Here is a 25,087-nt window from a genome sequence, read left to right on the forward strand (position 1 = left end):
ACATACTTAAGACTTAATTCAAATCAAAGTCCGAAAAAAGACAAATATGATTGCAGATTTATTTTACAATGGATGGAAATGAAGTGCATGAAAACCATAATCAAAAAAAAAAAGATTTTGGTTGTAGATTTCAAATTTGCAAACGCGACCTTGAAAATATTCAAACATCGAGTCTAAAAAAGTTGAAAAGGTTCTAAATTTGAATTTTCTGTCCTGCAATCGTCTTTTAGTTTTTCCGATCTAAAAATCATTGCAGTCCCAACAGGCAGCTTTATATAGAATCTTTGACATTTGGCCACGGCCAAGTTTACTCTTTCAGTGCAAGGAAGAAAGACTTTATGCGACGAGTGCTTTGAAAAATCACTCTAAGGTCAACGCACCCATAGAATTTATTTATACACATCATTTGTTTACTAACGATTTTGCTCTGAAACCCTTAATAAGCGGTAAAACTAAGCCAATATTTTCTTCTTGGAAACTGTGATTGTTGGGATCAATGGTTTGTTTTGTAGCTTTTGTAATACATCATTCATGTTATAATTAACAGCACCTCTGGGGTAACCGTTATGTGCTAGCAACTTTTTAAGTGCATCCAAAGACGATTGGTAATAAATAGTTTTAAAGCGTTATTGAGAAGTGACTACCATGATAATTAAACTAGTAAAATTAAATAAAGTCAATTCATTCATTCATTCATTTGCAACAAACGAGACGACGAGCAAATCAGATTTACTTTGTATTTTCGATGTGTGAACGAGTCCCATTTTGTGTAAAGACCAGTGAAAGTTTTCTTTCGATAAATTGATGTTGAAAAAGTATGATTGCGATGTTTGATAAGTACTTCTCAAACTCATTAATAATTCATAAGCCAAAAACAAAAGAAATCACTACCGTGAAGGAAGTTTGGTTATGTGGTCTTAATTAGCATAAATTTTCGCCAACTTTGATCCCAAATATCTCTTAAAATACTGATTCTTTTGAGAAGCAATATCAAACACTCGAAAGAGTGTTTCATCAGATATCCAACCACCTCGAAATTGGTTAAAAAACTCGGCCTTCGGCCTCGTTTTTCAACTCGCTTCTCGGTGTTTGGATATCCGATGAAACACTCCTTCTCGTGTTTGATATATTACATCAAGAAACGGAATCACATTATTTTCTTCAAACTCTATAGTAATTTTGATGTTTGCATGGCAGCTATTGAAATACTGTAGAAACTGAATAACATTGTTTTTTACTGTCGAACAGAGGGAAAGTATCATCAACGTATCGAAACCAAATAGCGATAACTTGATTTAGTCTATAGTAAAACAGTGGATAGCGGTGAGCGCCCCACTGATTGGCTACTGGAAACTTCGGATATCCTTTGCTATTGACCTCCGATCTCCACTTTGGTGAATAGTTGCTAAAAAGATTATGCCAGGAGGTTTGTGAAGGTAGAATCATAAAACAGCGGTAAGGGCCAATAGACGGTCCCAGTACAACTTTTGAAAGAAAGAAGTGCAAGTTCGGCAGGTGAAGTATCACGGTGGCAGCTTTATTGGCATTTGCTGAGAAACCAAGCCCTGTGTCCTTCATCTGGTAGGTAACAATCCACAGTCAACGACGTGCGTTATGAGAAATATGTGCCGGAAAATCGAGATTACTTGCAAGACTAGGGTTATCCTCATCTCAAAGATAACCCTCTGCTAAACGTTGGCAACAGAGACACGCGCGTCCACACGCTGGGCATGAAACTAAACTGCAGGGAGTTACACGAAGTACATACTTCCAACAGGAACACCCGGACACCCGGACAGCGTGATCCACCATTAGCGAACATTTTGGGCTTGAAAGTGCGGTTAGGGACGAATTCGTGTTATCCAACCCGAGTCTTGCTTCCACGCTCAGTTGTCCACGCAACATGCTCTCTTCCTTGGGGGCCATCCGCGTGTTTAATTAGTATGTCTCCAAACCTTTCTCGGTGATGTTCGTCACGAGCTCTCCACCCAAAGAACAGGGTGTTGTAAAACCAAATCGTGCGTACAAGACTTTGTGGTGTGTGGCATCCAAGTTGTTTCTCGTCCCACAGCTTTTGAATTTGAGTTTCACTTAGTCCTTGCGCTTTGTTTGGCTTTTGCCCTTTGACAGAAAGGCGGAAATAGTTTTCGTTTACAAGACAGGGCTTCTCTGGGCCTTTGCAAACTGTCTGTCAGTAAGTATACTGTACTGTTTCCATTTTTCTCTTAATGAACGGTCGAAACTCCGTAACATAGATGTTAATGCGTTTGTATTCATCTCCGTTTTGCTTCCGAACATTTAGAAGAAAGTGAGATAAAAGTTTGGCAAGTTCTCGTTCTGGTATGTTTTCAAGATTTCTTGTTTCGTTAACAGTTGTTGCCCAACGGTAAAACATGTTAAGGTCACTTGGTCGTGTTCTTGATTCTGTTTTCATCAAGAAAATTGTCAATGTCTTCATCGTTCAATTGTTCGCTTTCTGTTTTTTCCGTCTGTTCTGTTTGCTCAGCAACTATAACAGGACCACCTTCCGTTTGTTCAGTAAAATAATCCGCTCCTATCAGCTCTTCATTTAAAAAGTCGAGTCCAAGGGACCCAAACAAGTCGAAGTTAAATCTGTCGAATTCGCCCGGTCCGGCCATTTTTGCTCTCTTGCTTTCTGTCTGTATTTGCTCTGTTCTAAACTGGTCAAATCGGGACACTAAAGTGTATTACCGTCTCATATTTTGCGCGTTCTGTTGACCAAATATGGTAAAATGGCGTAATAGTGGAATACTAGATAAAAACATGACTATATATACATATACATATACATATACATATACATATGCATATAAATATACATATACATATACATATCATATGTATATGTATAAAAGCAGTGTACAATTGGTTAACCTAACGATGAACTCCCAGTAAGAGGATCCAAAGGATACAATGTCTCGACGCTAATTTGTAGTTTAGTCAGTACGTAAAAAAAGCGACCAAGAGACAAACTCTTGACTGTTCTGGACGGGGTTTAATACACGACGTTTCGGCCGTTCGGCATTCTTCAGGTTAAAAGTTAAAAACTAAAAAACTATTTACAATGATTGCAAATCACAAAAACAGCGGCTTATATATACAGAGCAGAAATATTGAAATTAAGGAAACGTAACAAAACAAAGGTCTAAGCTACAAGGTGACATGGATTTGACAATCAAAGATAGTTGTGAGTTGTGAGTTGGCATTTTCCCAATATGATGCATTTTTATCCATATGTCACCTATAGTTCTTTATTTGTCTTTGATTGTTAAATCCATGTCACCTTGTAGCTTAGACCTTTGTTATAGTTCTTTATTTGTCTCTGTCGCTGTTTTTGTGATTTGCAATCATTGTAAATAACTTTTTAGTTTTTAACTTTTAACCTGAAAGAGGCCGAACGGCCGAAACGTCGTGTATTAAACCCCGTCCAGAACAGTCAAGAGTTCGTCTCTTCGTCGCTTTTTTTACGTACACTAAACTATATATATATATATATATAAAGGATCACAAGGATTCACTGTCCTGATTCGGTAGATGATAAAAAACTGGTTAAAAATGAAGCCGAAAATGGACAACTTTTGGTTTAAAAACTATAAAAGAATTTTAAAATTCTATAAAGCGTTTCGGTCTCTCGACCTTCTTCAGTTACAAAAGAGTCGGTAGAAAAATCTACAACTTAAATAAGGTTTTACAACAATGAATAAAAACCGGTTACATAAGAAATTCAAAGAAAACAATAGGAATCCCCAAAGGGGGGCCCTGAACACTGAAATAGCCACAATTAACACATAACTATCTAGAGCATACAAAAGGACTTTTTAAAAAATACAGTGTTAAAAAACACCTTAAGAAATATGCAACAACTTGCCCTAAGTCCGCTAAAGTCAAGTATAGTGGATGCGATTTTTGGAATGGAATTCTTGTCTTTTATTCATCCCAAAAGATGAAAGGGAAAACAACTACGCACTCCAGTATGCTTCTTTGGTGATGAGTAAATATTCAGTGTTCTCGGACGTACTGTTTTGATAACACATGTGAGGTTCGCTTAAAATGTGAGGAAACTTCGCAAGGTTTTTTGTTTGTTTTCATAGAAGATTTGTGATTTAAAAATCTAATTTTAAATTCGGTCGTGGTAGAACCGGCATATTGTAGATTGCACTTCTTGCAATGAACCAAATAAAAACATTCGCTGAATTGCACGAGAGTTTCTGCCGAACAAAATATGTTTTACCCGTTTGTGCGCTCGAGAAGGTTTGCGAGTTGACCAAGAAGTTCTTACAAAGATCGCATCTGGTTTTGTTACAAGTGAAACACCCCGCTGATGGCAATGTAATCGACTCTGGTGAGCCCTTTCTACACTTAGAAGGTGCGAGAATTTCCTTGAGGTTCTTACACCTGCGGAAGGATGAAATTATGGAATTCGGTGGAAAAAGCTCCTTAAGTTTTGGCGACGAGAGCAAAAAATGAAAATGCTTTTTAATCAAGCCATTAATAGACGGTAAATTAGGGTTATATGTAACTACGGGTGCTGTGATGGTCAAAACTCACACTCATGATTCAGGGGCTATAATCGCACAAAAAAACTGCCAATTGGAGGGGTAGAATCGCACTGCCACGAGTAGGGGTAAAAATGCACAAATCCAATTAAGCCCGCTAAATTCACTTGCTACAAGTGGGGGTATAATTGCACTTTATAAAAAACCTAAAATAATATCTCATATAATAGTATAATGAGTTGCCAAGAACTGCATAAAGAACTTGTCAATATGGAAGAAGTGGTCTGTCCATTTTGTAATAAGCAAATCTCGAAACATACGAAAGAAATTGAGCAATGCTGCAGTCAACCTGATATAGTGAATGATAACAATATGCTAGTTTGTAAAAAATGTGGGACAGTTAATGGCTATAAACCGCTTATAGAATTTGTTGATTTTCACTCAAATAAGCATAGATTTCATCGTAAAAGTGTTTACCAAAGAAAATATCATATCAAAAACATTATCAATAACATTGCCATTAAAAATGGTTTCCAGATTTCTGTAAAAAATATGGATCAAATAATTCGAATTTTTGTGACTATCGGGGAAGTTGCGAAAGATGTTAACATTGATAGAAGGCGTATGATTAACATAAATTTCATTTTAAAACAAATATTTAAAATGCTTGATCTTCCTTTTGAAAAGGTCAAGACGAGTAAATCCAAAAAGACACTTCAATCATATGAACGATATTGGAAAGACATCCTGTCATTGGCATCAGACCGAATTAATGAAATAGTTAAGGAATGAATTTGTCATTGTATTTAGCGTAGAACTTATCAACACTAGGACAAACATCAGTCACAAAATCATCTACATTTTTTAATTCGGTGTGAAACGATGGTTGAAAATCACCGCTTCTCAACATGTCTTTTATTGAGTTCAATAGATGTTGATAACTTTGGTATGCGTATGTACAATTTTGTATTTTAAGATCCAATGATTGGAAATCCATGTAAGACTTGATTAACAAAGCACAAGTGCTTATTGCTACTAGGGCTATACCGCCAGTTACAACAGCACTAATAATTCCACCAGTACCAGTTATGATAGAAATAGTATTACCAATAAGTTTGAATTTTTTGAAGCGTTTGACCGCCTTTTTGTAAGCCCAACACTTTCTATGGTATGCCTTATAATAGCTCTTTAGTTCATCAACCTGATCTTCTGAGAGTTTGTCTGAAATATGGTTCCAGCTGAATATTCTCTTTTTTCGATCTGCCATATATATTGGTTTAGATTGTTAATCGTCTGCATAGACAATATAGTATACCACTGACTTGACCACAAAAAGGTGATCTTTTAATCAGTTTAGTTGTGTATTTTTCTGAAATAGCATAAGTGTAACCTCTACCGAGCTTATGGTGGTCATAAAACCTCCCGGAAGCATCATGTAATACACTATGTGAATTCAATATATCAATCCAACCGAAGATCTTTTCAAGTAACCATGTTAGACAGCCACTACCTGGTCCAAGAAGACCTATTTCACCATTATTGAGTTCAAGAATCTCATTCATAGATATGTCTCTTTCTAGATGATAAAAATGCAGGTATCTATAAACAAGTGCTGATTTTAATATTTTATCGTCAATGTTTGGATGTTTTTCCTTTGTTTTTTTAAAATTGTAGGTCACATATTCAAGCAATAAATTGATATACATATATATTACGTTATATTGTATCTTTGCATCAGAACGGTATGATGGTCTAATATCGTTTTTTCATCTAGAACGAAATTCAGATAAACACAGAAAAAGGCGATATTACCATTAAGAGGTGCTATATCTGTGTTTGCATCCAGACCTCCAAAAACGGTTGTTATTGCTCCAGCTCGATTACCAGCTGTGAAATCCCCAATATGTGTTTTATTCCAGTATATTTTTGATTTTTCAGTTTTCACAGATGATTTGTTATACCAGTGGACAGATAAACAGTGCCATTTGTTAAGTTCGCCCAGATCATTCTCACTGTAATCTCCCAGTTTCAAGAAACTTTGCAAACTAGCAGCAGGACCAATATAAACACACTTGTTTGCATCGTCAGCTCCAGACACCACAAGATTTGATCCACTGTAAGCGACAAATTTGTCAAACCTCCCATTATCGTGTCCAAATAGTCCGTTATTCCAATAACTCTGTGACGAACCTCTCGAATCCAGTTTGTAAACAATGAATACATTGACGGCATCGTTATTCAGATCAACTTGACTAATCATTTTTTGTGATCCACCAAATTTGATGAAATAACGTCCATTATGTTTTTCGGCTTTTGTGCATAATGTAGGCCGTTTCGATGAATCTGTTTGTGTTGCATCACTTTCTTCATTGCTTTTGTCATATATTGTTTCTACTTTTCTGCTTGAATCCATTTTTACAGTCTGACCATCTGCTCTGTCCATTTGATAAGTGCAACTGGAATGCATTCTGAGATATTCACTAACCCAAAAATCGCGAAAAGAAGCTCTCACTATATCACTCACCTGTGACTTGACCACTACATGATTGTCATTTATAGCGGCTTTTGTGATGAGATTTTTGTCAGTTTCTATATGTCCATCATCATTCACTGAAAGTTGAGCTTGAGCTTGATAGGTAAAATCATCATCAGAGTGATAGTCAATAGTGTATTCAATTCTGTCACCATTGTCGTCAAGAAGATGTGTACCGTCTAAATTTTTTACATACAATGTCATATACTGTTACAGTATATAATTCAATTAATCAGTAATGTTTTGTAATGTATCATGTAAACATAAGATCTTACGCCATCCCCATCGTCATCATCAAAATTTATTCGTATGTTTGTTATGTTTTCAAAATATCGATTGATATTGACAGTAAGTATTTTGCTTGTTGAAAAATCTATGTCATAAAATACACTAGCGTCTCCATAAAAAGTTATATCGTGATTCGACTCTGATGGATAATTTTTTCTAGCATAAATTTTTATTTTATCAATATGAATTTTAGTAAATGTTAGATGTACTGTTCTAGAAATATTGAAATCACAACCCAGTGATGATTCTGAAGTGGTTCCATAGATGTAAGACGGTAATATCTTATCAAATAACCCTAAAATTTTGTTACTATTCATATTGATTGGCACATGCATTAAAAATTGATCATTTACAATCTCATAAGCCAAATTGTAATCATAAATTGTGAAATCAAGGTTGTTTTTTGCTTCGCCTTTTATACCGTAAATCAGGACATACAATGGTAAACGAGTTGGGCTGCTATTGTCATAATTCGCTTGAACAGTTACATATAACCGTCTTTCGATAGTTGGTGAAGAACCATCTGGTGACAAGTTCAAGATAAAGCGATAATATTTATAATCTGTGTTGGTTTTGACTGTAGTGGTTCTATCTGTGTTCATGTTTCTTTTGTCAAAAGTAACCTGAAATGAATTAAACTCCACATCGGAAACGGTTCTCAGGAAATATATTTCTAAACACACAGTATATTTATCGCTATAATTGTCACGAATCAGTTTGAATAGATTAAAATCAAATCGTCCTTTAAACAGACTGGAACCATCTGCTGCCCTTTCAACATTGAACGAAAATGCTTTTTTGTTGTTTTTATGTGGTGAGTCATTATAGTCGACTAAATTAGCATTCTGTATTCCATAATCTTCTGTAAATTCCCCATCAGCCATAGCATATTTCAGCACATTTTCTCTGTTTGTATGTGTGGTTATGTGACTCTTGACTATTTCGTCGTCTACATATTTCTTATTTTTGTCTATTTGTTCGTCTGTATATCGATTATTTTGGGTAGAAACAGTTGCAATACCGTCATTTACTTGCTTCAAAGTTATGGCATCTTGATTATGTGTGGCTCTGCCGAGATTTATTATTCGTTGATTGTTCATGTCTAGAACAGAAGTCATTACACCGCTTCCATCCAATTTCAATGTTTTTCCAATCTCAGAATCGACATAAGCTTTGTTAGTCACATCTCTGGCACCGGTTGGTTGTCCGCAATTTATTATTTTATTCAAAGACATATCCAAATTTCCAGTCATTTTAGAGGATCCGTCTAAACGAAGTGAATCTAAAAATAATCGATCAACGTAACCTTTTCCAGTGGCATCATTTCTACCTGTCGGATTAGCAAGATTGACGATCTTTTTTTGTGACATATTTAAATTTCCAGTCATGTCCTGCGAACCATCACGGAGCACAACCTGATTTGTATTGGGTTTGGTTGATAAACCAGTTTGTAATTGGTGTTTTGTAACAGCGTCAGAATTGCCAGTGCCTTCAGCAAGATTGCTGATTTTATTATTTCCAAAGTCAAAATCACCAGTAACAGAAACTGAACCGTCTCTTTTCAAATAATTGTTTAAATCTGATTTTTCCGCTTTTTGATTCACAAAGTCGTCAACGTAAAATTTATTGGTAGCGTCTGAATGCAATATTGGATCTTGCACTCCTGAGATTCTTTTATTTTTCATGTCGATCGGATTTTGGGCTTCTATCTTTCCGTCGTTTGTATTTAATTCAAAATAAAAGCTATGTAGATGCAAACTACTTACAGCATCACTGTGACCATGTCTAGCTGGAGCAATATTTTCGACACGCCGATTATCCATGTTAAGGGCTCCAGTCATTGGACTACTGCCGTCTAGTTTTAATGTCTTATTAACCTCAGAATCAACATAACTCTTTGTACTAGCGTCAGTGTTTGTTTGTGGTAAATCCACATTTCGCAGTTTTTTATTCTGTATATCATAATCACCGTCATCTGTTAGTTTAAAACCAACACCAGGCAATCCTTTTACTATTTCAACAACTTTTTCATGTGAATAAGTGTCTTCAGGTAATTTACCATTTGAGTAACTCATATACAATTGATTTATATTGTTTCATCGAAATCTTTTTTACTTGTTTCTTGGGTTTGTCAATATATATAAAACTAAAAGGGTCTCTAGTTGCTTTCTCGTATAATTGTTTTGAGACATTGTTTTCACGACATATGAGACTTTTTTCATTAGTACTCGGAAAATCATAAATGACAAAATGTGAGCAGTTCAATCTAATATCTTTTGGTGTCTTATAGTAGCTTTGACTCAAATATATGGCACAGCAGTTTTTATGTCTCCCCTGGATAAAATAGTCAACTAATGGTTTTTGGTTTTTATCACATACGAAATCGTCGAATATCACAATTTTTTGATTGTCACCATTGAGATTTTTTACGGGAATTATTTTATCATTGCTTGCTGTAATGATATCATAACCAGCTTCTTCACTCCATGGTTCGAACTCTTTCATGAGATTCTGATACTTTGACTGCTCTAAGTTTTTTGCATAAAGGTATATTTTATCAAAATACAACAGATTGTGAATCATATGCATCAGTGTGTTTGTTTTTCCCGAACCAGAAGGTCCACAAATGAGCATGCGGAAGCATCGATCAGGCATAAAATCATGTAGTTGTGTGAAGTTTGTGACAACATCGTCGCCAGTATCATAATTAGGTATCTTCATTTATATTAAATCGTTACATTGTTTCGATAAAATGATGTAGTTAAACATGGTGTTCAACATGGTGTTCAACACGGTGTAAAACGCTATTTTTTATATATGAATTTCCATTTTATGTAACGTAACAATATAACAATAAATGAGTTTACTTAAGTGGAAAGAACTCGCAAAGAGTAAATCTGAATTAGGGGACAAGATTAATTATGTCCATAATGCAATTACAAAACATGATATCGATCAGAAGACCAGTCAACAGGGATTTTCAAAAGTATTCCAACCAATTACAAGTAAATTGGATGATGTTATTGATAGTAATCAGGCTTTAAGGTTGCCAAGGAAAAAACGACCACTGAAGAAAGGAGAAGTTCCTGATTACGGCATTGATATAGAGGATGAAGTTCCAGATATGAATCTTGGTGATCTATTTGAACAACCTGTTTTGCCACAGCAAGAAAAACAACTGGTGCCAAAACCGCCAACATATGAAGAATCTTTACAAGATCTTCTGGAAGGAAAAAAAGAGATGTATGTTGATCCTAAGTACTTTCCTGAAGAACCAGAATTACCACCAGAATATGATGATGACGATGCGATCGATTATGGAATGGATGAAGAAGATATGGAAAATGAGATACTAAATGAGTTTGAAGTGCCTAATTATGACACAGTTGAAAAGACACTCAATCAACAAGGAATGAATGACAAAAAATCCAAAGCATATCTTGGTAAAATTTTAACACAAACTAGAACGAAAAGAAATCAATTGAGAGGTTATAAAACACAGGTGACAAAACAATATAACAAAGGGATTATAAATGAAGCACAAAGACAAGAGATGAACGAAAGAATAGACAGAGCTAAAAATGTCTTGAATGCATACATAGATCATTATGACACTAAATTGGAAACAATAAAAGGTTCTGGTATCAAAAGAAAAAGAAAAGGTGGCAATGTGATATTTTTTAACAAACCAAAAGAACTCATAAAAAAATTGGATTTGATCATTGGTGAGATATTGGCTGGCAATACAAGCATTGACATGCGAAATATGGGTGTTTCTATATTGGACACATTATTGAAAATGACAACAATTAACAAATCACAATATGGTAAATTATACAAACAATATTTCAAAATTTAATGTAACCTAATCACATAATGGAACGAGAGATAGTTTTATCATCTTACAGTGTGAAAAATAAAGGGGATAATAAACCAGAAAATTTTACAACAAATTTCACAAGAACTGTAACTCTAGACAATAATAAGCAATACGTTATCGGTCTTAACAGAGTCATTAACATGTCATTCACTTGGTTCAATGTCAATGCTGGGTACAAAAATCAATTAATCAAATACAGCTCCGATAATGGTTCAACTTTTAAGGACATTACCTTTCCAGCTGGGGTATGGAATTATACGGACTTTGACAGACATATTAAAAATGTGACGAAAACTGGTGATACGTATCCGATAACTCTTGAATTCAACGAAACAACATTCAGAGTCACGGTTACATTAGCTGAAAATTACCAACTTGATTTAAGAGCAAGTAATTTTAATGACCTGATCGGTTTTGATAAAAAGATATTAGCAAGTGGAACGCATATTGGACCAAGAGTGCCGAATCTCAGTCAAGACACAGACGTACTCAATATTCATTGCGATTTGGTCAACGAAAGTTTAGTTGACGGCGAAGAAACAGACATCATTTATTCATTCTCAACTAGTGTACTAAAACCAAGTTACTCCTTCACCCTCGAACCACAAAGAGTTACATTTAATCCTGTGAACAAAACTACAATTTCATCAATCAGAATCATGATAACAGATGGAAAAAGAAGATTAGTGGATCTAAATGGAGCGGATACGTCTTTTTCACTAATTCTAAAAAGTATCTAATGTAACAGTATAATGAAACCGTATGAATTTAAGAGGTTTTACCACCCAAAACTTGGTAAATTTGTATTTCAACACAAAGGGTCTGGGCTTATCTTAGACAACATTTTTAAACCATTGAAGAGTGTGGCATCGTCTGTTTTCAAGAAATTTGCTAAGCCATTAGCGAAGAAGGCATTAGAATCGGGGGTTTCCCATGCAGGTGATAAAATTGGCAAGACGGTGGCAGAAAAGTCAGGAGACCTAATAATGAAAAAATTGGCAAATTTGAGAAAAGGAGCTACGACACAAAGGGCAATAGCCCCATCCTCTCCCATTAAACAGCAAGAAGAAAGCGCTGACATGATACTAAATAGATTGATATCCGGATCTGGAAGAAGGCGTAGATTTTTCAAATAAATAACATGACAGCAAAATTATATAATACAATAGTATAAATGGCTTTTAGAACAAGTGAATTATTGCAAAGAAATGAGTTGGTGCGTTTCCAACTTGATGATGTAATTAGAGCCCCTGGAAATAATCAACATCAAGAAAAGAATGGTTATAGATTCACCATCAACGACCGGAGTTCTTTCTATGATTGGTACAATGCTTATTTCGAGGTTCAATTCCAGTTACAAAAAATAGCAGATGGAGCTGGTTACGCAGCAGCCGATAGAATAACGGTGATAAACGGATCTCATTCATTGATTGCACATATGATGATTAAAAGTGCGGGGAAAATTGTTTACGATACTGACAATCTACATAAGGTCACTTTTGTGAAGAATCTGTTGGAATATTCTGATGATTACAGCCGATCAGTCGGTAAAAACAGTTTTTGGTATTTAGACACAAATGATACGACAGCTAATACTAATTTAGGATATGAATCTAGAAGAGTGCTTACACAAGCTGCCCAAGATGATGGAGGGGGAGGAGCAAAAGATGTGAATTTGATCATACCTCTCAATCGTTACAGTTTTTTTGAAGAGTTGCAGGATAAAATGTTGGTTCCTATGCAGTTACAATTCAATTTGAATCTCCAGAACGACAATGAACTCATCAATAGGGCAGCAGCAGCAGATGCCGGAAGAGTAGTGATTAACAGATTTCTACTATGGGTTCCAAAACTGACTCCAAAAGACAGTATGTATGACAAGTTTGTCAGTTCTTTTTTGAAACAGGACAAATGGACGTATCAGCGTGAACTGTATGCAGTGTCAGCACCAGCTAGAGTCAGTGGTTTTTTTCAGATTTCTTCCAGTATTGACAATGTCAAAGCAATTTTTGTTTATCTACAACGGGCTAAAACCAGAGTTGCAACTCAAAATCCATATCTATTCGACACCTTTAAACTGAATGAAGCAAACGCAAACAGTTATTTAACAACATGCAGACTCGAATATGGTAATGGTGTTTTCTACCCAGAAACAGAATATGACAGTGAAAGCAAAGTGAGGATTTTCAATGATCTGATGTCTTATGCTATGCGAAAAAACGATTACAACACCGGAACCCAGTTGAATCTTGCCAATTATAACAGCCTGTATTCACTGATCTATTTTGATCTGTCATATCAGGCAGAGAAAGTAACAAGAGACCCTAAACAGTTGATTTTCAGGTACAAACTCAATGCCAACAGTGCAGCAGATTTCAATGTCCATGCAGTTGTATTGTACGAAGAGTCGGTTGTTATTGACAAGGTGGGTAATGAATTGGTTATAGTTTAATCCCATGAATGACACATATTTATTTGTACATGTTTTGTGACTGGAATTATATAACATATATTATATGACTAAACTTCATGAAATCAACGTAAGACTTTCAGATAATCAAAAAAAGAATCTGAGTAATGCTTACCATAAAAGGGAAACAATTGTTCTAAGACTGACAAATGATTCTCTCAATGGAAACGACACTCTTTATGTTCCAGCAATGGTAAAAAAAAGATTACAAAAAAATCGACAATTGAACAAAGGAATGGACATCAAGCTTGCTAAGACTAATATCAGAAAACAAGTCGGCGGAAGTCTTTTGAGTACCGTATTGTCACTTGGAATGAGAGCATTACCAGCAATTGGTAAAACCCTTGGGTTGAGTGCTCTTGGTGGTTTAGCAGAAGCTGGAGCCAAAAAATTGTTAGGATCTGGTCAAAAAGGTGGTGCTATGCCATTACCCATGATGATACCTTTCAATGCAATCAATCAACTGATGCCATATCTGAATACGTTTACAACCAAACAGCAAAGAGACATAATGAATGCGGCTCAAACAGGATCTGGCGTTAAAATAACACCGACTAAAACACAATCAGGTGGATTTCTAGGAACTCTGTTGGCTTCCGTTGGAATTCCTATGGCTGTTAATCTGGTGAAAAAGCTGTTTACAGGGAAAGGAGCACCGAGGGTAGGTCGACCAAGATTGCATGGTGAAGGATCACCTAGAATTGGAGCCCCCCCTCCATTTTACAGTTATCCGCCATATGTGACTGGTAATGGTAGAAAAAAAAAAACATCCTCAACCAAAAAAGGAAAAGGGTTACTATTGGGAAAAAACAGTCCATTCAATGGCATACCCATTTTGGGGGCAATATTGTGAAACCAAAATTTCACAAAAACATACCTATGTCCAACCACGATCTGATAAAATGGTGTAAATATTTGAACATACCAATCAATGATGTACTGTCAAGAGATGAAAAAGTTCCACATAACCATAAACAGGCGTTATTCATCTACAATCTAGAACCAGCTTATATGAGCGGATCTCACTGGGTAGCCACTTATGTTAAGGATAATGTAATAAATTATTTTGATTCGTTTGGTATGCCACCTTTTCAAGAGATTGTAAATCATGCCAAAAAGAAAAATCTGACTTTGTTACATCAAAACAATCAGATACAAAACATACAGACAACAACTTGTGGGTATTTCTGTTTATACTTTCTGAATGAAATGAATAAGGGTGATTCGTATTATGATTTATTACAAGTATTCGACATAAATGATACAATGAAAAATGAGAGATTTATCGAATATTATTTCAGAAATATCTAACTTATATATATTATGAAATCATATTGTGTAAAACAAAAGAAAGTGACCGAATGTGTTGAACCTTCAGGTTACAAAACAGCTAAAAATGGTAGACTGATGTTCTTTTGCACTTGTGCTGAATGTGGTATTACAAAGACCAAATTTGTCAAACAACAGGGAAACTAATCAGCCCGTTGGGAGCGGGCTTACTCAGTGACATTGCTAATACAGGAACAGAATTATTTTTAACTAAAGGAGTACCTTATCTTGGCAAAAAAGCCGTTGAAATGGGTAGATATTATGGTTCCGAATTAATGAGAGATCCAAAGTTGCAGAAAAAAGCAATCGATTATGGTTTAAGAAAAATGAATCCTCTACTTCATAAAGTTGGATCAGAAGCTCTCAATCAATTGTCAACAAAAATAAGACCCAAAAAGAAATACACAACAAACAGAAAAGATCTTGATGGCGGTGCTGTTGACATTCACAAAGCTATTGGTAAATTACCGAAACCAAAAGGCGGATGGACATTACCTGGGCATCATTACACCGGACCATATAATGATTTAGAAAATCAACTGAAGTATGACCCAAAAACTGGTCAAATATTGGAAATATATGATATGCCCACTGGAAAAACTGATGCAATAGCAATGCAACACGATGTTGATTATTCCGTCTGCAAGGATGATAGGAAATGTAAAAACAAAGCAGATAGGAAAATGGTTCAAGCTTTAGACAACGTACCGTATAATGAAAGACAATGGGGGCATTGGTTGGCAAGAAATGTTATCAATACAAAGCAGAAACTAGGTCTAGGAGTTTCAAAAAACGGAAAAAGCCGTCGGGTAACTGGCAAGAAAAATTAGCAGATGAATTACATGCATCCATAAGACGCAACTTTACTCGGCGGCGTGTAATCGTAAATCATATTGATGAAATATGGGCAAGTGATCTAGTTGAAATGCAACAGTTTAGCAAATGGAATAAAGGTTATCGATATCTTCTTATGGTTATTGATGTTTTCAGCAAATACGGTTGGATTGTCCCATTGAAGGATAAGAAAGGTGAATCTGTCACTGAAGCATTTAAAACGATATTCAGGGAAGGCAGAAGACCACAATATTTATGGGTTGATAAGGGAAAGGAGTTCTATAACAAACACTTGAAGGACTTGTTAGACAAAAATGGGATACATATGTACTCCACTGAAAATGAAGAGAAATCCTCAGTGGTTGAAAGGTGGAATCGAACAATTAAATCCAAAATGTGGAAACAGTTCACTGTTCAAGGTAATACAATGTATCTCGATATGCTACCCAAACTGGTGAAACAGTATAATAATACAAAACATTCAAGCATAAAGATGACACCCGTTGAAGCATCTAACAAGAGGAATGAAGGAACCGTTTACTTCAATCTATATGGTGATACAGAAACATTGAAACAGAAACCTAAATTTCAAACAGGTGACAAGGTTCGAATATCTAAGTATAAACGGAATGTGTTCGACAAGGGTTATACACCAAATTGGACAGAAGAAGTGTTTACAGTTGATAAGATCCAATACACTAATCCAATAACATACAAACTAAAAGATCTCAGAGGTGAAGAGATACAAGGCAGTTTTTATGAACCTGAATTATTGAAAGCAAAGCAGGATATTTTCCGTATTGACAAAGTGATTAGAAGAGACTATAAAAAGAAACAAGCTTTGGTAAAATGGAAGGGATACAGTGATGAATTCAACAGTTGGGTACCATTGAAAGACATTGAAAACATATGAATTGTGGTGAAACAAACGCGCATAAATACTTATAAAAAAATAAAAATGTATACTTATATTATATGGACAAGTTTGAAAATGAAGAAAAGTTTGGTTTCTATTATGAGAGCGATCAAGACTCTGGTTCAGATTCCGATTGGACGCCATCGCAAGAAAGTATATCTGAAGAAAGCTGCTCAAGTTCGCAAGAATCTGAGTCGTCACAAGAAAGTGATGAATCTGTGTAAGTAATAATTATATGACCTTCAAAGGAAGCCAAATAATAGAAACCATGGTTGTCAGAAAAGTAGTCACAGAAATGATTTGTGACGTGATAGTGAATAACGCGGCTTACATGCATTACGTGCGAACAAAAGGGATGCCATTGTTGTATCGTGCATTGAAAACAAAAGGACCGGAAAGAGAAATCAAGAGAATGTTTCATAACATGGATGCCAAAATGGATTTTTTGTTCAGAGAGTTTCAAAGATACAACAATTTTTTGAAGCCATTAAAATTGTTGCAAGGATGAAGTGAAAAACTAATATAATCCTATTGTATATGAACCCAAAATCATTATTCAATGCTTTAATGTCCCATGTAATTCGTGATCCTTCGTTGAAAGTCTTTTTGGAAGATTTGATTTATTCCGATGTGTTGTCTGTCATTCATCCACCCGTTAAATTGAAATTGGTGCATTTCAATAAAAAATTAATGGTCATGGTAACAGATGGAAAAAAAATCTTTGTAATGGATCCCGATGACATAAACGACGACATGTTGCAACAGATAAAACAAGCTTTCAGCAAATACAAACCAAATGAATCTGAAGATGAATCTGAAGATGATTCTGAAGATGATTCTGAAGATGATTCTGATTGAAACCATATAAAAATAAAATATATAGGTATATTATATGAAAGATCAAAAGCAATTCGGCCGTCCAAGATTTTGCACTGATGAAGAAAGAAGAAAAAAGAAAACCGACTACATGTTGCACAAAGAATGGTACTGCGAAATATGCAACAATGGCAAAAACTACTCTCTTGCTGGAAAACATTGTCATCTTAAAACAAAGAAACATTTCAAAAATGCTTTTACATATAATACGGGTTATATTTATGACTAACATGAAAACAGCAATAAATAATTTGTTCACTTATCTTTGACACAGTTAAATACATACTCCGATATGTGTTCAACTTCAAACGCACCCAATTTTGCTTAAAGAAATATTATCTATAGTCATTATATATGAGAAAAAATATCTCAAGCAATAGTATGAGGGAAAAAATAGTGTATGACAAAAAAAATGCTTCACTTAGTAAATACAGAAGACAAGAAATCAGTATGGCTGGTCCATTTGTGAGAAAAAGCTCGTCATTTGCGACATTGTTTGAACAGCGGATCAATAAAATGGGAGGAAGACGTGAGCGTGTTTCTGTCACAGTATTTCTCACAATCAAAAATCTGATGCACGGAGGGATCACAAATAAAACATTTGGTCCATTTCAAATGGATGTACCTGAGTTGAGTCTCAAAGACATGTACAAATTTTTCATGTACACATTATTGGAAAACAACTTCGAGCCTTTGTCAGCCGAAGTGATAACCAGAATTGGAGGCAAAGTAATAACACACAACCCGCAATTTTTTGCTCATCATTTTATGGCTGGTTTGAAATTAGAGTCATATTTGTTGAGCAAACAAAGAAAACCAAAATCGTATGGTTCAGACAGTTGTGTGATTGATTATGTTTGGGATCAGGTTCGCGGCAAAAGAGGTTTTAAAACATATGATTATAAAAATTGAAAAATGAGATCTTCAAATATTGTGCGGATCCACCAAGAATGACAACAAAAGAATTGATCGATTGGGCCAAGAGTTGCCATTCAAATGTGTCTATTCATGCTTATGATAGCACATACAGGAAATTCAAATCACATACTAATAAGCACAATTGTGATGTTTCACTGGTCTACATTGTCAAAGACCATCATTGTTATCCCATTACAGACGAAAAATTGAAACTCACAGCAGCCAAAGCAAACCAAGGAGGCTGCAATGACTTGTTAAAATACATGACTGAAATGAAATGGTCCAGAAAACACGAATTTGTGCATAAACTGGACAGGTTAGATGATATATACGAATTAGATAAAAAAGACAACATTATCGTTTTGCCCGAAGATGTTAAAATGATGGAGGCCATTGATGCATACATACATACCACTTGTTATTATGTGGAGTACTTGCATTGGAACAACAATGGGATATTAGATGGTTTCATAGATCACCGGAACAACATGTTTCTCTTGAACGACGAATACGACAACAGGAAATCAATTTGCGATAAATTGCATAGTTTGTACAAGACTCATGATTTTATATGGGTTAATCAAACTTTCACGGGATTGGCTTCTGCCTTATTCAAACAATTGTGTGGTTATTTACCTACATCTACGTATAATGTGCAAACTCGTGAAATGCTTGATGATTATTATCCAAGAGCGTTACAATGGTGTACAACAGAAGATATTCCAGATGATGTGGTCAACATTGACATATCCAAATCGTATCCGAATGTTTTGCTCAACAATGGAACAGCAATTCCTGTTTATAGCATACATGACGTAGTAGAACCGTTTCATTGCAGAAGCGATCTTAGAAAATGTGGCGAATTTTATATTGAAGAAACTGTGTTGTATAATTATGACACACCTTTAAAAATCGAAGCTGGGTTTTACAGTGGAGATTTGGTGTCATATTTGGTCGATGAACTAACAATGTCTGAAAAGCAAATCAAATACAAGATTGTTTCCAATAAAGCTCTCAAGCCAAGTACATTCAAGCCATTTTTGAAATATGTGTTTGAAACATTTCCTGAAGACAAAGCCAAACAATTGGCAAACAGTTTCATTGGTGATCTTGGAAGAAAATACAACAGGATTAATTCAGGTTTTACATGTGTTGAGTATGATACAGCAATGGCTTGTTGGACACAAGGCATCAAGGACGGGCGCAATATCATAATTGACAGCTTCAATGAAATCTACTTGATTAAAGAACAAAAATGCGAACGAATGTTTTCAGACCATACAAGTGTAAACAGATTTGTCGTTTCTCAGGCAATATTGGAATGTTTGAAGCTGATACGCAAATGCTATGGTGAAAAGAGTGCGTTGTATGCTTACAATACAGATGGCATATTCATCACCAATCCAAGACCTGCGTTGAAAAATAAAAAGGATGTTGTGTTTGATGTAAAAAACATTGGTAAAGCATACATAACAGACACTCCTTTGTGCTATTTTGAGCGTCATTACAGAGAAAATATGGATTTTGACAGTTACAAAGCTGTGAAAGGAGAAGGTCGTATGTATAACGGGCAAGCTGGTTCTGGCAAAACAACTAAAATGTGTAAAATGGTAATGAAAACTGACAAGCCTATTGTGTTAAGTTTTACGAATAAAGCTGTCCAGAACGTCAAAGACAGATTGAGAAAAATGGGATGCGTTTCTAGTGGACCGTTTAAAGGATTACCGGTTAAGATGAGTAGAAGAAACAAAAACTTTCAGTCATTTGTTGAAGAAATTAAAATATGTGCAGAAAAAAACGAAATTGATCCTGACGCTATTTGTCATACATTTGATTCTTATTTTTGTGAATGGAACGGTTTCTCATCTGAAACAAATCTAAAAAGCTTGGAAGACAAAACCATATTCATCGATGAATTTTCAATGGTACCTAACAAGTGGATAACACTGATTTACAAAGCCTTTGTGTTGTATGGCATCAAGGTTTACATGTTTGGCGATCCAAATCAATGTTCTCCTGTCGAATCAGGGAGCAGAATAAGTTATGACTATCTAAGATCAATGTCTGTCAGACAAATGTGCCCAAAAATTGTAACAATGGAATACATTGAAGGTTCTTCCCGCTATGACAAAAAAACACACACTGTACTTGACCAGTTTTTGAAAAAAGGTAAATTAGCAAAAAACTTTTCTCCTGTCACTGAATTATACAAAATATATGTTATTTGAACAAAACCAGAATTGAAGTCAATACGCGTTGTTGTGATAAGTTTGTGGAAGGCAAAAAACATGAAAATGTTGTGTTCAAATACAATGACAAGAAAGAAGAATACAAAGTGTGTGTTGACATGCCTGTAATTGCAACTGAAAATTTAAAAGATCGTGAAATATTCAATACAATGGAATTTACGATTGAAAGTATTTCGGAAGACTCAATATGGATTGATGGCAAGGAGTTCGACATGAAAACATTTTCTCAGAGTTTCATTCCAAGTTTTTGTGTAACTGTACATAAATGCCAAGGAGCAGATATCAATGAACCTTACAATATTTATGATGTGGAAAAAATGGACAAAAAATTATTGTATACTGCTTTGAGCAGAACCACTAAATTCAAATACATTCATCTTGTCAACAAAGATTTGAACTACAAATACAAAATTCGTGATATGCCAGTATTAGAATTAACCAATGCCAAATTTAACAGTCTGTATTCTGAAGGCAAAATATACAAGGTGCTGGTTGATGATAAGGTTTACATTGGATCAACATGCGAGGACCTGGCAACACGATTAAGTCGTCATTTGAAGGACAGCAAAAGCCAAATATATAAATACAGGAAGAAAAAGCCTGTGATTGAGCTCGTGGTCAAAGCTCCAACAAACGACAAGAAAAGTTTGGAAAAAATAGAAAATGCTTACATACAAGAATATGCAGAAAAATATGGCAAATTATTGCTAAATGTAAAAGCAAATCCTTTGAAACCAAAAAAGGTCGTGTTTAAAGTGGAGATAGAAAATCAAAAACAGTTGGAAGAGCGAATTGCCAAATTAGATGACAAAATAAAAATCAAAGACAATGAAAATGACAAGTTTTTCTATTTCGACAATAAAATCTTGGGAAAAAGATATAAGACAATGGCAAGATATGCTAACAATGATAAAGAAGCCGCTCTTGAACAGATCAGTGAGAAAAAAAAACAGTTGATTGAAGAATTGACCATTCATTTTAACTAATTTTATTTTTAATGCAATTATGCCCCCAAATGGGGCTCGATTGAATATTCTTTACGTTTATCCCCCTACTCGTGGGAGTTTTGTGCGATTTAAGCCCTACTCGTGGCAGTGCGATTTAAGCCCTACAATGGCAGTGCTATTTGACCCCTACTCGTGGCAGTGCGATTCTACCCCTCCAATTGGCAGTTTTTTTTGTGCGATTATAGCCCCTGAATCATGAGTGTGAGTTTTGACCATCACAGCACCCGTAGTTATGTAAGAACAAAAGGAATCTTTGGCTTGGAGTAAATCATTTCTAGGAATGCTCGCCGCTCTAGAAAATTCTCGTGAGACCAATTCTTCTGGATATCCCTGGTCAACTAGGTAGCCATTATACTCCTTCAGCCTTTTGTTGAGGAAACAATCCTTAGAGCAATTTCTACGCAGTCTCAAAGCGACCCCAAACGGAATTGCCTTGAAAACATGCTGAGGATGGGCACTGGATGGAGGAAGATATAAATGGCTATCAGTAGGTTTAGAGTAAACATCTGTTTGGATAAAACCATCAACTAGATGGAGTGTAATATCTAGAACATCAAGTTTGCTTTCCGAATGAACTAATTCAAATTTAATCGTGGGGTACAGCGAATTAATGTACTCAGTGAAGGAATTCAGTGCAGCAGGGCCCTGTTGCCAAAGGTCAAAGATATCATCACGATATCTCCACCATTGTGAGGGCTTGATAAGGCCACAGTGCTTAGCCTTGTGGTCTATCTCTCCCATGGCTATTTCCGCATAACTACAGGCATTTTTAGGTCCCATAGCCGTACCACGTACTTGTAGATAGAACTTCTCATTGAAAACCGAGTGATTGCTTTTAAGGCAAGACTCTACAGCTTCCAGAATACAATCAGTTGATGGTAGAAATTGTTCCCTCGTATCTAGTGCTCTACTGACCGCTCCTAATCCTAATTCATTATCGATATTCGGGAACATAGAAATTACGTCCCAAGAAACTAGGAGGGTGCCCTCAGGATATGGGCCTTGTTCATTAAGTTTCTGTATCCTGTTAAGCAGGTCAGTGGTGTCCTTAATGAAAGATGGTTGCTTTCTGGCTAATGGTTGTAGATAGAATTCAGTGAAGGCTGAAAGGTTTTCAATAGCCGTTTCAAAGCAGGAAGTAATGAGTCTAAGGGGGTTGTCCTTCTTAAGCGTTTTAATGTTTCCAAAAACGACCCCGGGCTTAGCCTTTCTGTTAACAATCCAGGTGGCCATCTGAGGTGAAATCTCCCTCCTTTGCATCCATTTAGAACACCACTGCTCCACTAAGCCTAAGCCTTCTCGAGCGCACAAACGGGTAAAACATATCTTGTTCGGCAGAAACTCTCGTGCAATTCAGCGAATGTTATTTATTTGGTTCATTGCAAGAAGTGCAATCTCCAATATGTCGGTTCTACCACGACCGAATTTAAAATTAGATTTTGAAATCACAAATCTTCTATGAAAACAACCAAAAAAAGTTGCGAAGTTGCCTCACATTTTAACCGAACCCCACATGTGTTATCGGACTTTACATTTCAATGTATTGACCAAATTCAAAACAGTACGTCCGAGAACACTAAAAATTTACTCATCACCAAAGAAGCATACTGGAGTGCGCAGTTGTTTTCCCTTTCATCTTTTGGGATGAATAAAAGACAAGAATTCCATTCCAAAAATCGCATCCACTATACTTGACTTTAGCGGACTTAGGGCAAGTTGTTGCATATTTCCTAAGGTGTTTTTTAACACTGTATTTTTTAAAAAGTCCTTTTGTATGCTCTAGATAGTTATAAGTGTTAATTGTGGTTATTTCAGTGTTCAGGGGCCCCCTTTGGGGATTCCTATTGTTTTCTTTGAATTTCTTATGTAACCGGTTTTTATTCATTGTTGTAAAACCTTATTTAAGTTGTAGATTTTTCTACCGACTCTTTTGTAACTGAAGAAGGTCAAGAGACCGAAACGCTTTATAAAATTTTAAATTTTTTTACAGTTTTTAAGCCAAAAGTTGTCCATTTTCGGCTTCATATTTAACCAGTTTTTTATCATCTAACGAATCAGGACTGTGAATCCTTGTGATCCTTTTGGTTGGCATCTTTGTTGGCTCAGGAAGCACTCATAACCGTCTTTCAATATTATTACTCAGCTGCTGTCCGCCTGGGAATCATCTCTTGTGATTGATCCGAAGATGTTTAATACAATTCCTACTGTTAGCCGTTTATCCAAGACTTGGAACAAACTAACCAGGTACCAACATCACTTGACCTTTCTAAAGAATTGCCGCAAACAGAACGTCATTCCTAAAGGCTTTCAGCTGAAATTCAATTTGGCGCGTAACAAAAACAATTCCGAAGTCAATCTACATTGTAACCGTGTGCTTTTTAATTCATCTCAAGAACTTTGCAACATTGTACTCAAGTCCACGGAAGAAAAAGTGAAACATTTGCAAAGGGAACTCTACATCTGTAGAGCAGACCTTTTTAGCCAATTCCACTATTTTATCGCTCTGCAAATTTGTAAATCGTTAGAATATGAAAACTTTACCCTGCATAACGACTTGAAAGCAGTTGAAAAGAGGAAAATGCGGAAAACAATTCAACCGCCAGCACTACCCGACATTGACAACGTCAGTAATACGACCCACAGCAAGCACATTCGACGTTATGACAAGGCTCGCAGAATTCAAGAAAGAGCAATTTCGTGCGAAACATAGATTCACGCCTACTGTGGTTGATGATCGCAAGCTCCAACACTTGAATCCGATTAACCTCTCTGAACAAGTTCTGAGTGAGGACTAAACCAAGCTGCTACGCAAAGGACCTTCCTTTTGTCCAGCACCACGAGACATCAATTGGCAGGAAGTCCATGATGACTTAGAAGCCTTCGAAGCTAGACTTAGAACAGCCGTTTTCTTTATGGAAAAGGATCCCGAGGAGCCAGCTTCCGACGTACATAGCCAAAATCACCTACCACCCATACCAGGTAAAAAAGGTTAGAAACCTCCAATTTCTAAATTCCCGGAACTTGAACTTTTTTTTATCTAACGTTAGGAAAGACATTCTCAATCCTCGTTACATTAGAAACTCACAAGATAATTTATCTAAAGGCGAGCGCTCCGCGCTCAGAGAATTGAAGAATTCGGATGTTACCATTAGAATTGTTCTTTTATGGAATTCTATGCGATACACTCAAAAAATCAAGGGGTAAAAATTTGATCATAGTACCACTTTAAATAATTAAAATAAAAAGGTTTCAATACATACGTGGCATTTG

General features: G+C 35.8%; 2 protein-coding genes across 2 annotated transcripts; one reads left to right on the plus strand and one right to left on the minus strand.

The window, feature by feature from the left end:
• Positions 1 to 18,593: 18,593 nt before the first annotated feature.
• Positions 18,594 to 20,789, plus strand: LOC137968683 (uncharacterized). Its single transcript, XM_068815200.1, has one exon. The coding sequence runs from the start codon at positions 18,594 to 18,596 to the stop codon at positions 20,787 to 20,789; it is 2,196 nt and encodes a 731-aa protein (XP_068671301.1).
• A 1,154-nt stretch (positions 20,790 to 21,943) lies between these two features.
• LOC137968684 (uncharacterized) lies at positions 21,944 to 23,050 on the minus strand. The gene has a single exon (XM_068815201.1). It carries the CDS (start codon positions 23,048 to 23,050, stop codon positions 21,944 to 21,946), a length of 1,107 nt encoding a protein of 368 aa, XP_068671302.1.
• Positions 23,051 to 25,087: the final 2,037 nt, after the last annotated feature.

The sequence above is a fragment of the Montipora foliosa genome, chromosome 8 (genome assembly GCF_036669935.1).
Source record: "Montipora foliosa isolate CH-2021 chromosome 8, ASM3666993v2, whole genome shotgun sequence".
NCBI classification, from domain to species: Eukaryota; Metazoa; Cnidaria; class Anthozoa; order Scleractinia; family Acroporidae; genus Montipora; species Montipora foliosa.